At 30.5% G+C, this 16,428-nt stretch overlaps 1 protein-coding gene across 1 annotated transcript in view; it reads left to right on the top strand.

Moving 5' to 3' along the window:
- Nucleotides 1-7,483, top strand: part of LOC100212999 (1-acyl-sn-glycerol-3-phosphate acyltransferase epsilon) — a 37,140-nt gene extending 29,657 nt beyond the window's left edge. The window contains exons 9-11 of the mRNA XM_065813895.1: nucleotides 2,750-2,820; nucleotides 6,907-6,959; nucleotides 7,028-7,483. Of these exons, the coding sequence (XP_065669967.1) occupies nucleotides 2,750-2,820; nucleotides 6,907-6,959; nucleotides 7,028-7,253 (350 nt within the window). The 3' untranslated portion in view covers nucleotides 7,254-7,483. The remainder of the gene's footprint in view (nucleotides 1-2,749; nucleotides 2,821-6,906; nucleotides 6,960-7,027) is intronic.
- The last annotated feature ends 8,945 nt before the right edge of the window (nucleotides 7,484-16,428 follow it).

Raw genomic sequence — 16,428 nt, 5'->3', positions numbered from 1 at the left:
ATGTTTGTATAATAGTTAATATTAAGTATAAGAATTTATTAGATATAATTTTTTTGATAATGCTGAAAAGAACTCTAAGTAAGAGAGAGATAAAACATAAATTACAATTAATTCCTGGCAAGTCGAACACTGGATAACTCATACTTTTGTTATCTTGAACTGTTCTATTTGATCCCTTGAAATTGTCTAACTGATTACTATTAAAATTCTCCGGTTAAGTCAAACCTCGGATTTGTCAAAAATTTTCAAAGTTGAACCATGTTTTCAGCCCTTGCAACAAATTCCTTCAGTTAGCTAGAACTTTTTTTATGGGAAAAAAAGAAATCAAAATAACCTGATTAAATTTATTTTAGAATTTCATATATATAATTCATATAAAACATAAATAACAGTTTTTTGAAAAATTTTCATATTTTTTTGTTGCATTTTGATCTGAATAGAATAGATCGTAATCAGAAATAAAATAATGCTACAAATATTAATTAATTTTACAAAATAAATCATAATAAAATACCGTTAAAAAAAGCAATTATTTTTTGGTGTTAATAAGTTTCTTTATAAATAATACTTTTAAACACAACATTGGGCAACTGCGACTGTACACCACTGATATATATATATATATATATATATATATATATATATATATATATATATATATATATATATATATATATATATATATATATATATATACATATAGATATAGATATAGATATAGATATAGATATATATTTATTTATTTATTTATATATATATATATATATAGATATATTTATTTCTGTTTACTGTATCAAGTTTAGATCCAAAGCTTCTTATTTTTTAAGAGTAATCATGTAAGTTATTTACAACATAGATAGAATATTTATATATATTTAGTATTACATGAAAAAATATAACATTTTGATAGAACTTAAAGTTTCATGCTTATTTGCAATCATCAACCATATCTTTTCTTTAATCCCAGAAAAAACTGTTAAAAATACAAAAAACAAAATCAAAGCAATAGAATTAGTTCTGGTGTTAACACAAAATAAGTTAAAGTAGAAAATTTAGAAAAGTTTCATTCTTTTCATTTATGCATAGTTTACAGAACTTCGTGGTAGGGTTCTAAAAATTGCGCTGTTTAATTATTTCCATTTGAAAAGTGGGTTTAATATTCATCATTTAGTTTAAAATTAATTTTATAGTTCAGTGTCATTTTTGTACTTAGGAACATTAAAGGATTTTATATGGTTGGCATTTTTAAATTGTGTTTAGCTTATAACGATGTATAATTTATTGATAGAAGCATGAGCAGAATCATTGGAACTAACATTAGCTTGATATATGATACTTTTTATTAGGCATTGGTTTGATAAAGGAGCAGGTATTTTTATTATAGTAGTTGCAGTTGGTTTTAGCTAAAATTTTGTTGTTCATGTGACGATTGTGATATAATGTAATGGTTGTGTTACATGATGAAGATTGAATTGCAAGTTTCTTGCTTATGAAGCAAGCATTCTACCACTACATCATTAGGGTAAATATTTTTATATATTCTTTATTTATTATTATACTTCTATCCCATTATGTCCTTTTTTAGCTGTTCTATTCATTTTCTATATAAAACAGTAAGGTACCTGTGATTTTTCTCCTCATTGCTTCCTGCTTTTCACAAGATATATTAAATGAAAAAATATGTTTTTAGGAAAAATCAATAATACTATAAAACTCATATTAACACATATTGTGCTGGTGCATTATAGTTAGTGTTGTTTGTAATTGTGCACAACTGAAATTGAGAAAGCTAACAGTTGTTTATATATAGGGTAGGTGTGGCTCTTTAGCTGTGATAGCCGTCAAAAGTTAATTCTAGGGATCAAAGTTTATTCTATTCATGAGTAAGGGAAGATCCTAAAGTTAGCTACTGAGAGCTGTCACCAGAGTTTAGTAATTAGCTGGTTACTTTAGTGTTAGTTGTAACACAGTTAGATCTCTTAATTAAAAAAAAAGTATTGACTGTTATGTTACTGCTAGAAAACCGCTTTTAAGAGTGACAGATAGGATTAAAAGATATAAGTAGTGTAAGGAAAGACTTCGCTGATCAGTAGAAGATTGGTCTTGAGTTGTTTTTATAGAGGAATCAAATTTTGAGGTGGTTAATCATAAATCAAGAGTTAACGTTAAAAGATTCACTTCAAAGAAATATAAGTAAAGATTTTGTGTACCAAGAGTGCAAGCTGATGGCAGATTGATTGCTGTATGGAGATGCATTTCTAATAAAGAAATTTTTAAGGTTTTCAAAATATATATAGAAGGAGAGTTTAGGATTATAATTACAAATGAAAAACTTTGAAATGAAATTGCAAAGGAACTATGTATGCATTTGATTGAATCTATGCCAAAATGTATTTAAGCTTGCATTAAAGCATCTATTGATTATGCAAAATAATGAATTAAAGCGTGACCTTATATTTTGGATACATTTATTTTATTATTTTTTTGACTTGATTCTCTTTTTTTTTTGATTTTGGTACAAAAATAATATATATTTTTATTATACAAAGTGTTCTAAAAAAATGTTTTTTTTAAAAATCTCACTTTTTTTTCTTCTTTTTAAAAAGCTTGAAAACAATATAAATAATTGCTAAAAAAATCTAATATTATAAATACAATATACTTTCAAAAATATAATTGACCTTATATTTTTGAAAGTATATTGTATTTATATTATTTATTTTTATGTTTAATTATTTTTTATTTATAGAATTTGTTTCTATATATGGTCGTGAGGTTCACATTGACTTTCAAAGAATTGACATTGTTGATGTTCCAAAGGTAACTTTTTTTTAAATCACATTTGCCACTGATTATTTATTTCTTACTCCTAATGCAAGATAAGTATCCATTAAATTTTACGTTTTTAACATCATTAAGTTAATTGGTGTTCAAAGTTGTTCAAAATAAAAATTTTCTTTATTAAAACACACTAATTATGTTATGCAGAAAACTGAAATTTGATCTACTAGGCTAAGGCTGTCAAACTCACGACCCACAACATATAATTTTGCGGCCAACTTTGTATAATTTGTTATTTAATTTTTTAGCAAATAAAATTTTAAAATTTTAAATTGTTTATTTAGCATATGTTAGGATTTGCGTTTGGCGTGCCTGTTTTAGGCTATCAACAAAGATTTGACTTACTAAAGCAATGAAAATGTTTTAGTATGTCATAAAAAGAAAATCTTTTTTTTTAATTTGGTAAATAAGGAGGGGGCATTTAAGCTTGAAAAAGATCTTACTTCTGCTCATCATGGGGCTCTCAGTGGGTGGTGAACTTCAACTCAGACAAAACTCAATTTTTTTTAGCTAATTGTTATCGCAATAATCTAGATCTTCCTATACTTATGAATGGTAGTGTACTCTATGAATCGTCTACCCTTCGTCTTCTAGGATTAACTCTTACTTCCGATCTTTATTGGAAACAATATATCAAATCAATTGCAAAATTAGCATCTGCTAAGGTTGCATCTCTTTATCTTTACTTTAGAAGTAAAGATGTTTAAAAAAAAAAATCCAAAACATCATCAAACTAATAAGGTTTGAACTATATGATTGCTAAGTAGCAAAATGTTCTTCATTGATATTTGATTACGCAGTATATAAATATGTGTTTTAAGATCAAAGTTTTGAAAATTTTAAAATTTTGAGCAATACTAATAATGGAGTTATATAGAGAAAGAAGCTGAGTACATACTTCTGTTGCCTTGTGCATGTCATATACAGAAAGTTTTTCATCGAGATAGTGTTTTTCAGTACTACCATAGTAAGTTGTTTTAGTTGGATGAAAAGATATGTGCTCATTGTGTTAATGTCACTTTCAGGTTTAGTTTTCTCTGAAACATTTTGTTCACGTTCATCATGAGGGAGTTGACTTACATAAATTATACATAAAAGTATATTTTACGTAAGTCAGTGAATATACATAAAAGCCAATTTGTATACACCTCTGTTTAATCTCAGCAGTAAATATCAGCAACTGCAGATAGCAATCCTGTTTGGTTTTTAGTTTTGTGACTAATAAACTTGTTGAAACTCAGTTGTTCATTTTCTTCAATCACTTCAAAGCACTTTTAAAGCACTTTTGCACCTTAAAAAGGCAAAAGAAAATAGTTAAGTAAGGCGTACTCTAAGAAATTTAAGCAAAAGGAAATAGAGTTCAGTCAGGATTAGGTAAGGTAGAGGTTACACTAGGTTAAGTTTGGTCAGAGAATATATAATTTATTTAGGTCATACTAGGTAGGTTTCCATTGTAGACCTAAACAATTGATTGTTAATACAAACCACTGATACCCTAACATTTTAGAAATTATATTAAGTTATATAAGCCTACAATTTTCATTGCTTTAATATTTAGATATTTTATTAAAAGGCTCAGCCTAATAAAAAAATTTTTTTAATTGAAAAAATGAGTCTGTTAAATAAATAAAAAAGCTCTTAGCTCACTGAAGTATTATACGGGTATACAGTCTTTAAATTAACATTTCAAATATATTTAAAAAACAAGTAATTTAACATATTTTAACATATATATACACCAGACTTAATAAAAATTAGCGCCCTTTTAGCTACATTCAATATTAATATACACTAAAAAGGAAAAGTTATATTTAAACTTATTTGCAATCTTCTCCAGGTTTTCTTTCAGGTATATCCTTCCCAGAGTTATTTGTGTATGGGCTTCCAGCAACGCAAGCTTTCTTTATTATTTCACTCTAGTAGATAGACTTATTTACAATTTCTATTTTTCTAATCTTTTTTGAAATATAGATGTCTTCATCAGACACCATTATTTAATCAATAAAAAACTCATAAATCAATCACTGTAAACTAGTAAAGCACATATCAACAAAAACATGAAAATATAACCTCCAATTTAGTGAATCAAGCCAATGAAACAAAATACCTAAACGTTGCATGAACAGATCGCACTGCATCAGCTGTTCTATATAGGAACACCACAAGTAAGTGACTTTAAGTGTTTCTAAAATCAACTGTAATTCAAATTCGCAATCTAACACATGTTGAAAGAGTTTTTGAGATCCCTAGGGAACTTGTACTTATCCTCAGATAACAAGACTTGCAGTCCAAAACAAGTAGTTTGTTTGCTCTCTTCTTGTGTAAGTGAAACTTTGATAATGGGTGGTTGGGCTGACAATCACAATTACCCAAAATAGGAAACTTTGCTACCCCTAAACAATGTTTGATAGTCCCAAAATTTTACAACAACTGTTTTTGAATGATTATGTACCTCACATAAAAAGTTTAACTCAAAATTAAAAAATTAAAACACCCTATGTAGACATGTTCGAATGTAAACATACTCCAAAGCTCTTCATAAAAGCAAACAAAGAAGTTTATTTGTTTAAAAATATAAAAATTTCATAATTATAATTCATATACATAAATATAAGTTGTCTCTTGATCTAAATAGTTTTTAGTTTCAACAAGCACTTGAAATTACGAAATGGGGAATGAAATATTCGGAGATAAAAATATATACCAAAGAGGACTATTGAGAGCTGGTCACGCTTGTTCGATTTGTTGTTGTTGTTGTTGCTACAAATTAAAAAAGGTTTTTGTATTTGGTATGCTGGTTCTTATCATTATGCAAGATGGATGTCAAAAACCATATATTATCCAAAAAAAATCCTACACTCTTGTCCTCAATTACAAAAATCAGGTTAATATATTGTCTAGATAGATTTGCCTTTTCTATGGTGATTACAAATGTTTCCATCCAGCGGAGAGGAAAGCATTGAAAAGTTTTCGAAAGAAATAAAAAGGTTTTTAAGTAACATGATTAATTCTAAATTCAAAAAAATCTTTTGTTATGAAGAAGTAGTCAATCTAGTTGACTTTAAATAAATGAAGTTAAATACTAGTTAAATACTCTTCCGTGGTGTTCTGGGCAGGGACGCATAGAGACGTCATGATGCCCGGGGTATATTATAAGAATATTTAACTGAATGCTCTCCCCTAACTACCACCAAAATAAAATTAATTAGAAAAATAAAGCTATTATTTCTAGTATTCACAATATTTTTAAAATTCCGTATTTAAGACAGTTCACAAATCAAACAATTAAACAGAATGAAGAAAAAAACATTTCTGGATTTGGTATCAAGTTTTTCTGACGTTATACCAAGACTTTACGAGCTTTTTACTAACTAAGTTGGAAGTTAGAGCATTGTAATTAACTTTCTTCGCAAGATCTGTTTCCATTAAAAAGATAAGACAGTCATTAAGACGATCCTGTGCCATGGTGGCTCTTAGAGTGTTCTTGAAAGATCTCTCGCCTTCAGCCGCAGATAATGGTAAAGTAATAAAGATACGAAGACAGATGCTTATCTGGTGGAAATTTCCTTCAAATCCCTTTGTATAAATGCTATTTAAAAAGGCCGATCGTTTGTAAGTAGATGGCGTCGAACAGACGAAAAGTGGCGGAACTCATCAAAAAACTCGTCTTCACTAAGATCATTTGGATACAGAAGTACGAGATCTTTAACTTTAGATTCTTTACTGTGACCAGATGAAGGAAAATAATCTACATTGCTGTTTCAGAGCATGAAATTTCTCTGTAATCTGATGGATGAAGGTAACAAAGGAAACAGTTTTCATTTTTCAAAGGAGGGTGGGGAGAGGTGAAACGCGATTAAAGTGCTTACTTTAAATTAAAAAGGGAAGGTGGGAATAGTGGGATGCGATTAAAGTTCTTATTTTAAATTAAAAAAGGAAGGTGGGGAGAAGTGAGACATGATAAAATTGTTTTATTTTAAATCCAGTGCTCTTATTATCTGTAAATGTTCTCTGAAATGTAATAATTTGCAGAATATGATTTGATATATTTGTTTTAATATCAAGGATAAAGACGGAATAAAAACTTGGCTGTATGAAAGATTCCAAAGGAAAGACAAGTAAATGTTTTTTGTTTTTTTTACTAAAATTTCTTTAAGTATTCTAAACTTAAATTTTTTGGTTTTAGAATTTTGTCGCATTTTTGCAATCCTTCGTCAAATGGTGTTTTCCCTGGTACTTGTTACGATATGCCTATTAAAACTTCGCAAACTCTTCCGTATGCGTTATTTCATATAGTTTTACTTGGTGCTACCTTATCATTTGAAACTTCAAGGAAAATTTATAAGCAGGTTTCAATGGTAGCGCTTTTTGCGTGGTTAATGACACCGATATTTGATAAGATAATTCGTTGATCTTACCAAGACTTTTAACCAAGACATGAACGCATCGATAATCTGTTTCCATTTAACTGGCTTATTTATCATACATCAAATGATTTTTATGATAAACCGTAGAAACACTAGGAAAGGCGTTTTTAAATAATAAAACGGTGATGATGCAATCTGTGTTGAAGATTTTAGAAATAATTTATTTGTACATCTTTAAAGTTTTCTGCCAACGTCGTTGCCAATCCTTTTTACAACATTTTATTTATCTTGCTTTATTGTCGGTTTGTTTATTTATTTATTTTTTTTGGCGTCCGCGCAAAACAAACGCGAGATCTGCGGTAATAATAAAAGAAATCGTTAAAATAGTAATTAAAACAAACATCACAAAACAGACTTTAGTTTAGCGTAGATAAAAGAAATCGTTAAAAAACTAATAAAACAAACAATAAACAACTAAGTTTTAGCGTTTCAGTTTAGCGTAAATAAATAGAATCTCAGTTGAATAATAAAAAATATATATAAAAAAAACACTTGCTAAAAACAACATTTTAAAAATAGACTAAAAAGTAAAAAATAAACTATTTTACGGGACCCAAGAGCTTTGTGTATGTACACTACCTAAAATATCCATTAAAGTCAATGACTGAAAATGTTGGGCAAATAAGGTACAATTCGTTCCTAATGGCGCTCAAGATTTTCAATCATTGACTTTAATGGATATATTAGGTTGTGTACATACACAAAATTCTTGGGTCCCGTAAAGTTTATTTTTTACTTTTTAGTCCATTTTTAAAATGTTGTTTCTAAAAAGTTTTTTTTACAATTTTTTATTTAATTATTTTGTGGGGTTAAATTGCATCAAATCAGTTATTGTTACCCAACGGTGTTAACCGCTCAGTTATTCCTACACCAACGGAGTTGGTGTAGGAATAACTGAGCGGTTGTTTAAATAATTTCTTTAAATGTGTATTTACTACTGGGACATTAATATATAACAAATGATTTAAAGTTAAGCATAGTATCAAAAAGACCATTCTCTGCTTAGAGTTGTTAGCTAAATCTTACACCTTATTTAGTCACTATGTCTTAAAAAAATCTTTCGCGTGCACCTATGAGTTACAAGCAAACTTTTTTTTTGATATGAGATCTTTGTGTAAGAAGGACTTGAAAAGTGACAGGTGTAACTTAATGTTTATGTTTTGTGTCACTTGGTATGATGTAATGAAAAAAAAATTAATTAAATAAATATTTTAGATAAATATTTTCGGCTCTATTATGTGACACGTAATAAAAAGCTTCAAATATCCGAATATTTCATATTAGATTTAAAACCTAAATTTTGGAAATATACGTTAAAAGCTAGTATTTGAGTCCACTTCCAGTAATTTTTTAGTAACTGTGTCACAAAATGACTTTTAATTCGAACCTCTTTTCCTGAGAAAAGCCTTCGGGGGTATGATAGTACAAGGATGTAGGAATGCATTAGAGTTGGTTTTGAAATCTTTCATAATCGTCCGTGAAAGAAAAATCGATTTGAAAATTTTGATTTTTTGGCTTATTGACAATATTAAATAATCAAATAAAGTATAACATTTTTTACATGAAAATTGTATATTTTTATCACATAAGTTACTAACAAAGGTAAGAAACTTGCTCAAGTAAAAGTTCCTAGGCTCTTTTTTGATTTTTATAATTCCGGGAAAGGCCTGCGAACAGTTTTATTGCGCTTTTTGAGCAAAACAATGCCGAATCATGCAAAGACTCATGATAATGTCAACAGAAAATCTGTTTGAAAAAAACTAACAGACAACAGACTAACTTTATGATTAAACGCTGTCAAGATGTTTTTGGTCAAGCTATCAACTTTGAAGATCGAAGAGTCCCAATTAGTATCTGCAAAAATTGTCGAGTAGGCTTTAGAAAAGGAGACAATGAAGAAGAATTTCAGCTTCCCTCACTGCCTGACTACTAAAACATAAAGATTCGTCTTGCAACAAGAGAATCGCCATGTGATTGCATGATTTTTTATGTTGGAAAAGCCAAAACAACAACTGGTTGCGAGTCAGCCGAAAGAACAGCCAGTCGTTGAGAACCGTTGTTCAGCATGCTTTTCACTGATTGAAATAGGGGTTTCACATAATTGTACAAAAAGAATGCTTTGACAAAACTTGTTTGAAGTTGCACCAAAAGATATAAAAGCAGCTGTAGTAGCTACTTCTGTTCATGTTAACAAGGTTCCATCACCCCATGGCACTGTGCGTCAAAGAATAGGAAGACATCTTCCAGTTACTCCTGGTGAAAAATATTTTCTTTTAGACATATTGGTGGGAATTGATGGAGGATGAGGGGTTTATGAAAGTGTCTCTAGGGGTTCTTTACTTAGAACCAGATGCTTCTCCCCTAATAAGAAATCTCTCTTCAAGGAGTCAGGAGTGAAACATCAACTTCTTGTGGCTATCGCAGAAAACCACTCTGAAAATTATGACAATGTAAAGCAGATCATGAAAAAATTGAGCCTTGAGAGATTGTTTTTTGTGTTGTCATGTGACATGAAGCTTGCAAATATTTTTTGTGATTTAAAGTCTCACTCAAGTGTTCACCCTTGTACCTGGTGTGACATTGAGACAAAGAATCCTCATCAGAGTGGTGAGCTCCGAACACTTGACTCCATTCAAACTGACTATATAGGCTTCCAAGCAGCAGGTGCCCAAACAAAAAAAGCCAGATACTTTCAGAATGTTGTGCATAAGTCAGTTATTAAGTTACCTGAAAGAACACTTATCTTGGACTTCATTTCACCCATGGAACTTTACTTGCTTTTTGGTGTTGTTAACCACCTTTTAAAGAGTCTGTGTCTACAGTGGAAAAATGCACCAGACTGGCCAAAAATAATAAATTTTTAACAACAACCTTTTTACGGAGAGCAATTTTTAGGCAATGAGTGCAGAAAGCTTATAAAAAATGATGACTTGCTTCAATTACTTGCAAAAAAGCATGCTTGTTTTTAGCATTTCCATTCATTGGCACATTTAGAAAATTTGATGCAGTTGTTTATGTCTCCATTGAAAATGTTCCTCAAGACAACTATCGTATTTTTATTGAAGAATAACAGACCCTATATTAACCTAGATGTAGGAAAATCTGAAAGTAAGGATTTAAAACCACTCCACGTTAGTTATTTGAATTCCTTGTCGGTAATATTAAAAAAAACCCGCCGTAAACTCGATCGATGCGCAGTGGGCTAGAATTTACTTTTATTGGACAAAACTAATTACTCATATTAAAAAGACATAAGGCCCATCTTTGCACTGTTTACTAATTTAAGGAGTGCAGTTGCAATAGTGGTATTAGTTTTAATTTTGGGTTGCTATGAATACCTAAACTGCTTAGCAACCACATACCAAAATAAGTATAACCTGAATAATAAATATAACCAAAATAAATATAAACCAAAATAAATATAACCTGAATAAAATTAATAACTTTAACGGATTATTCCCATAGACTCATTGAGTTTTTTATACTACAAATGTAGCGATACTATGGATTTTTTGTTTGATTGATAGTTACACCTGAAATGCCAGGTGATCAGTGACGGATCTAGAGGGGGATGGGGTATGCATCCCCACCACCACCACCACCACCACTACCAAAATCTAAAAAGTCCTAAAAATATTACAGAAATTGAGGACCTTTTTTTTTCAGGAGACGAAAATATGATACAAAATACAAATATATTTCAACATCCCCCCCATCCCCATCAAATATTTCTTAATCCGTCACTGCTAGCAATGGTTCATTTCGCATAGTTATTAGCTTAAGTTTCTTAATACATCAAAGTTATAAACTAGACTCATATTAAAGTGGCAGTCTGATTGAAAACTATTTTATACATTTAAAAGATTAAACACATATCCAGTTACTAACTTTAGGTGTTTTTATGCAGTTTTAGAGCTTTATATTATATTTCATGAAACTAGTATATAATCCAAATAAAAAAATACCTAAAGCTAGAAGTGTACCGGATCGGAAATTATGAATTGCGGCCGAAGCTCGGATGGGAAAAGGAGTTCTACAAACAGCGTATATAAGATGGAGGGCAGGGGGTCAAATTTAAAAGTAAGCAGACACTAAATTAAAAAAAAACATCACAAAATGTTAGGTTGGTAGGTTAAAAGCGTTGGTACTTTTAGGGAGGTGGGGGGTACTCAAAAAAGCGTCTAGTAAAGTGCGAGTGGGGGAGGAGGGGGGAGGTCGAAATAAAAGCGTAAGTACTTTATAGACAACTTGTTAAAAATTTTTTATTTTTTGCCTAGGTTTACCTATAGTTCTTCATTGCCCTAGAGGACAATGATTTTTTGATACAATTTACACAGTCTTTGTCTCATGCCTTAAAAAATAAAGGTAAAAAATAAAATCCGGCATTCCGGCCAAAAATATTTTAATTCCACCCGGAACCGGAATGATCTAAAAGTCACAAATTTCTACCGGAATTCTGGTACACCCCTCCTACTAGTAATATAATTTTCTATTAAAGACGGCGTAATTATCATAATTTAAAGTTAACCAATCACATTCCACGTTTAACAAAAATTATCTAAATTGGTATCGTTTCAAAACGTTGTAAACAATCAATGCCTTGCAAATAAAAGATGGAAGTTTAAAAATTCGTAAACGATATTTAGAATTAGTTTCTTGTTACTTTGTTGTTGTGCTTTTTGAACAACTAATAATAAATTTATAGATTAGAATTTAATTAATAAATGCATAGGCGCTTTAAGTGTTTAAAGACTAAGGGGGGAGAGGGCAGAAATAGGTTGGGCTTGGGGAGGGGTACCCTCCCCAGTGGTGAATGGGGTGTTTGGGTGGCGTTATCCCATTGAAATTTTTTTAGGCATAATTAACCCTGCTAAATTCAGACATGCAATTCTTTTTAAATCATTATATTTAAATATCTGCTACAAAACAAAATCTGCCAAAAACAATTACAGTTACTATTAAAAATGCCCAAATACGGATAAACGTTCACGGGTTTTAGCCACAAACCTCCATGAGTGTTGTAATGTCAAACTTGTCTTGGTATTTTTGCTAATGTGCATTAAAGCGAGGTGAGTGAGGCGACTCTGTGACATTGTTCACTGCAGCCAAGTATTAAGCCGTCTCAATGCACTGAACGACCTGTCAGAACCAGCTACGGATATTGGAACAAATAAACACAACACAACTACCTGTTCCACCATGTCAAATAACCGGCGGGTACTTAGTTCAAGGTCTTTTAAAGCTGCTGCTAGCTGGTGTAAATCTTTAGGCAGTGACTTGTCCTTAAACAACTGTGGAAGCAGTTGCAGCTGTAACTGCAACATAGGAACATCGACATTATTTGGCAAACTTTGCAGTGGCATACTGGCTAGTGTGGCTGCATTACTTGTGGATGTGGATGAACCTATCAAAATAGCTTCTGTGCTTGCAATTTTATGCAATCTTTCTTGGTTAAAACGGCGCTGCAGTTCTGCTACTGAGTGGTCAATGCCTTCGAAGAAACTTTTCTTCCAGATAACATCTGTTAATTGTTCTACATTACGGCTTTGAGCTCCATACGAAAAACGAGCAGGAGCATTAACTGTGGAACGACACTGTGCCTTAGGCAGCTCGAGATTCAGTGTTGTAGCTTTCTCGATGGCCTTTCTGTGTAATTCTGAAGCAAATTCATCACTACGCAAGTCTTGAAGTTGAGCCAGAAGGAGTTGAACACATTTTTCAGAGGCTGATACACTCAGTGATGGGCTCTGTAAAGCTTTGGCTACCAATTCAAATTTAGAAAACAGAGCATCGCATAATAGGGTTCCATAAAAGATTTGTGTCTTAGAAACTTGTTTGGCTAAGCCTGAGATTTTAGCCCTTGCATCAACACGTACTGACCTGTCGCCTGCTAGCTGAGACAATGTTTTATAAACTTCTCCATAAGTTGTCATAATTCTACTAATGGCTTTTGCCCTAATGCACCATCGAGTTGGACATAAGCTGACCAAGTTCAGAACAACTTCATCTGAACCAAACAAAGATTCATACAATGTCTTTCTCTATGAAAACTCTCTTATGATTGTTCCAACATCACGCACAAATTGAATTGTGTCAATAACCATTTTTACTTCAAAGCAGACCTCTTGTAAAACAAGATCCAACGAATGATTTGCGCAGTGAACATACACTGCCAGTGGGTAAGTTTCTCCGAGACGAGCTCTTACTCCAGATAAGTGTCCGCTCATGTTACTGGCTCCATCAAAGGCATAGCCAACTAGTTTATTCATGGGTATTGTGCAGCGGGTAAACACATCAATTATGGCATTAAACAATGTTTCAGCGATACTGTTCTGGCAATTGTAGAAACCCATAAAGCATCCCTGTACCTTTAAATTAGAGCCTACCTGTGTCTGATCTAAAGAATTTGGATATGGATATTACATACATTTCACCTTTTAGTATTTGTTTAAAAACAATATTTACAGTAGTCTTGCGATTATGGAATGCTGCCGTAAAATGATCACACTGGGTATGCTAGCTAACCTAGGCGACTATTTAGTACTATCGTCTGTTCCATGATTTAAATTTAACATATTAAATGCTTACTAACCTCGCTCTTGAAAAGAAGACGTCTATAGTCTTTAAACGGGGCTTCTTTGCTTCTAACATTGATTGCTTTGTTAGAATTTGTTAGAATTGTGCGATTAAACATTAAAGCAAATTTTGCTTTTTTAAATTTTATTTCATTTTCATGGAGTCTGTACTCCATACTCTGTACAATGAAATTTTTTTACTAATCGAATTCTATTGAAAAATTCTTAATTTAGTTCACTTTTTTGTCATGGATAATGACTTTGAAACAATAGACTTTCAAAAGTTGCGTTTTGACGTTTCCAAAACTGAAAATATTTTTTGCGACTGATTTATACGAGGGCGATTTTCTTTTATAACAGAAAAGTATTTGACTCTACATATTTTGTTATTAAAACTTTTAAAACTGATCTCCAAACTAACATTGGGAAGTTCACGGTTATACACATCAACATCAGGAGCTTAAATACAAATATCGATAAGCTAAAATACTTTCTTATCGAATGCAAAAGTTCTTTCAAAAAGATCTTTTGCATTTTTTTGAATGCATAAGTTTTTTTTCTTTGGAGTGCATAAAATTATCGCTGTTTTGAATAGCGGAGAGTGACATTTTAGAGGGGGCGATGGAACAGATGATATTCTCTGCCCCCGGTGTAGAAATGTTGGGTAGGTAGTTGCCCATCCTGCACCTATGTTCCAGCGCCTATGAATAAATGTCTAGATAAGAATTGGAAATATTTTTACCAGATTTACAAAAAGAAATTTCATATCTCTATATTTAGAATATAGCAATTTGCTTTTAAATCCAGCAAAAATACTCTAATACAAAATAAAAGCCTGGAGGGATTTATTTAGTGCCTAGCCAAAATAACATTCTTAAAGGATGTAACAAACCTAGAGCTGATCAGTCACGCAAAAATAAGGCTCAAACAGGAGTAAAGATTGTCTAAAATTTTGATATTTATACCAATAATTAAGATTTGCAAAAAACAATTACTTCACCTTAATCGAGATTTTTGTAGTAATTAACTTCTTAATTGATCGAATAGTTGTTCATTTTTTCGCAAAAGCGCCATGTTGACTTGCCGCTAGAATAATTAAACAATAAGGACTATATTGGGTTTGAAATCATTTTCGGCTTCGTTCTCTCTCCAACTATTATATCTCTTTGGTTTAATCCGTTTCATTTGCTCAACTCTTGCGTATATTATTTATTATACTGATCCTATTTTTACAAGCACAATATTAAAAATACAATAAAAAAAGTTTTAAGATAATAGCCACAAAAGAAAAGTAAATTTTTTTTATTTAATTATATGCAGTTAAATTATGTATACTTTGAGAACGTATGAAAATGTAATAAAATTATCAAAATAATTAAAAAATAAATTAAAATAATTATATGTATAAAAAAGATACATGTAAATTTACCACTGGTACTTAAATGCTGTTGCCACTAAAGATTACAAAAAAGGTATCTTTTCATACTAATCATTTAAAATCATTTTAAAGAGATACAACCTTTGCTTAAAGAAGAGATACAATCTTTGCTACAAGATATCAATGCAATTAAAGACTACAAAATAGAAAAGATAACTAATAAAAAAATATCATCAAAATGTATGTCATTTACAATGACATTAAAAAGATATAATCTGTAAGATTATTGTTGGAAAAGGTAGTTGGCATCACTTAAGAACACATCGTAAAAAAGAGTGTAAATCATTTGATTGGTTATTTACAAACATTTTGAAAAGATAATTTACTCTTGCTACTAGATGTTGATCTCCGTAGGAAATACAAAGAAAAAAAGAAAACGAGCAAACAACCCCTTGAAAACTTATGAAGTGTATACTTGTACTAAAAAGATACGTATAACTTTACCACTGGCACCAGATGTGAGTGCTACTAAAGTCAATATAACAAAAAAATTTTGACAAGCAAATGAAATCTTTAAAATTTATGAAATATTCATTACAATAACTATAATCAGAAAATACGACTTTTCTGAAAGAACAACTGAGCTTATTGATCATAATTCTTTTATTTCATTTCTTTCACTTGTAATTTTTCATTGTTGTGTACATAAAGACAGCTATTTCTTATATAAAAAGAAACCAGATATATAATCTGGTTTCTTTTTTTTTTGTTTTTTTTTTTGTTTTTAGTTTACAATTATTGTTCGTAATATAACAATATATAAACTTGGTAAATCTGAAAGAAGATCCAAAAGATCTTGTCGCCAGAACCTATAAAATATATCAAACGTGGATATATAATATAATAAAAATACAATTGATTTAATAACTATTAACAATGTAGAATAAACAAAAACAGAAAATAGTTTTACATTTCAAAAACATTCATATATATTGTCAGTAGAAAGAACAAAGTTTTTTAATTTAGTTTAATACGGTGCTCGATAGTTTATGCAAAATTGATTAAATTTTGTTTGACAAAAGGGTTCAATTAATAAATTATTATTTCGTAAAGTATATTTGTTTATAGCTTTAAAGGTAAAAAGATCTTTAAAAATGAACAATGGTTGTTCACTTTTACAACGAAACATAAAACAAAATACTATAGA

This window comes from Hydra vulgaris, chromosome 12 (genome assembly GCF_038396675.1).
Source record: "Hydra vulgaris chromosome 12, alternate assembly HydraT2T_AEP".
Classification (NCBI taxonomy): Eukaryota; Metazoa; Cnidaria; class Hydrozoa; order Anthoathecata; family Hydridae; genus Hydra; species Hydra vulgaris.
Note: the sequence above shows the minus strand (reverse complement) of the source record. Positions and strands in the feature narration are given on the sequence as shown.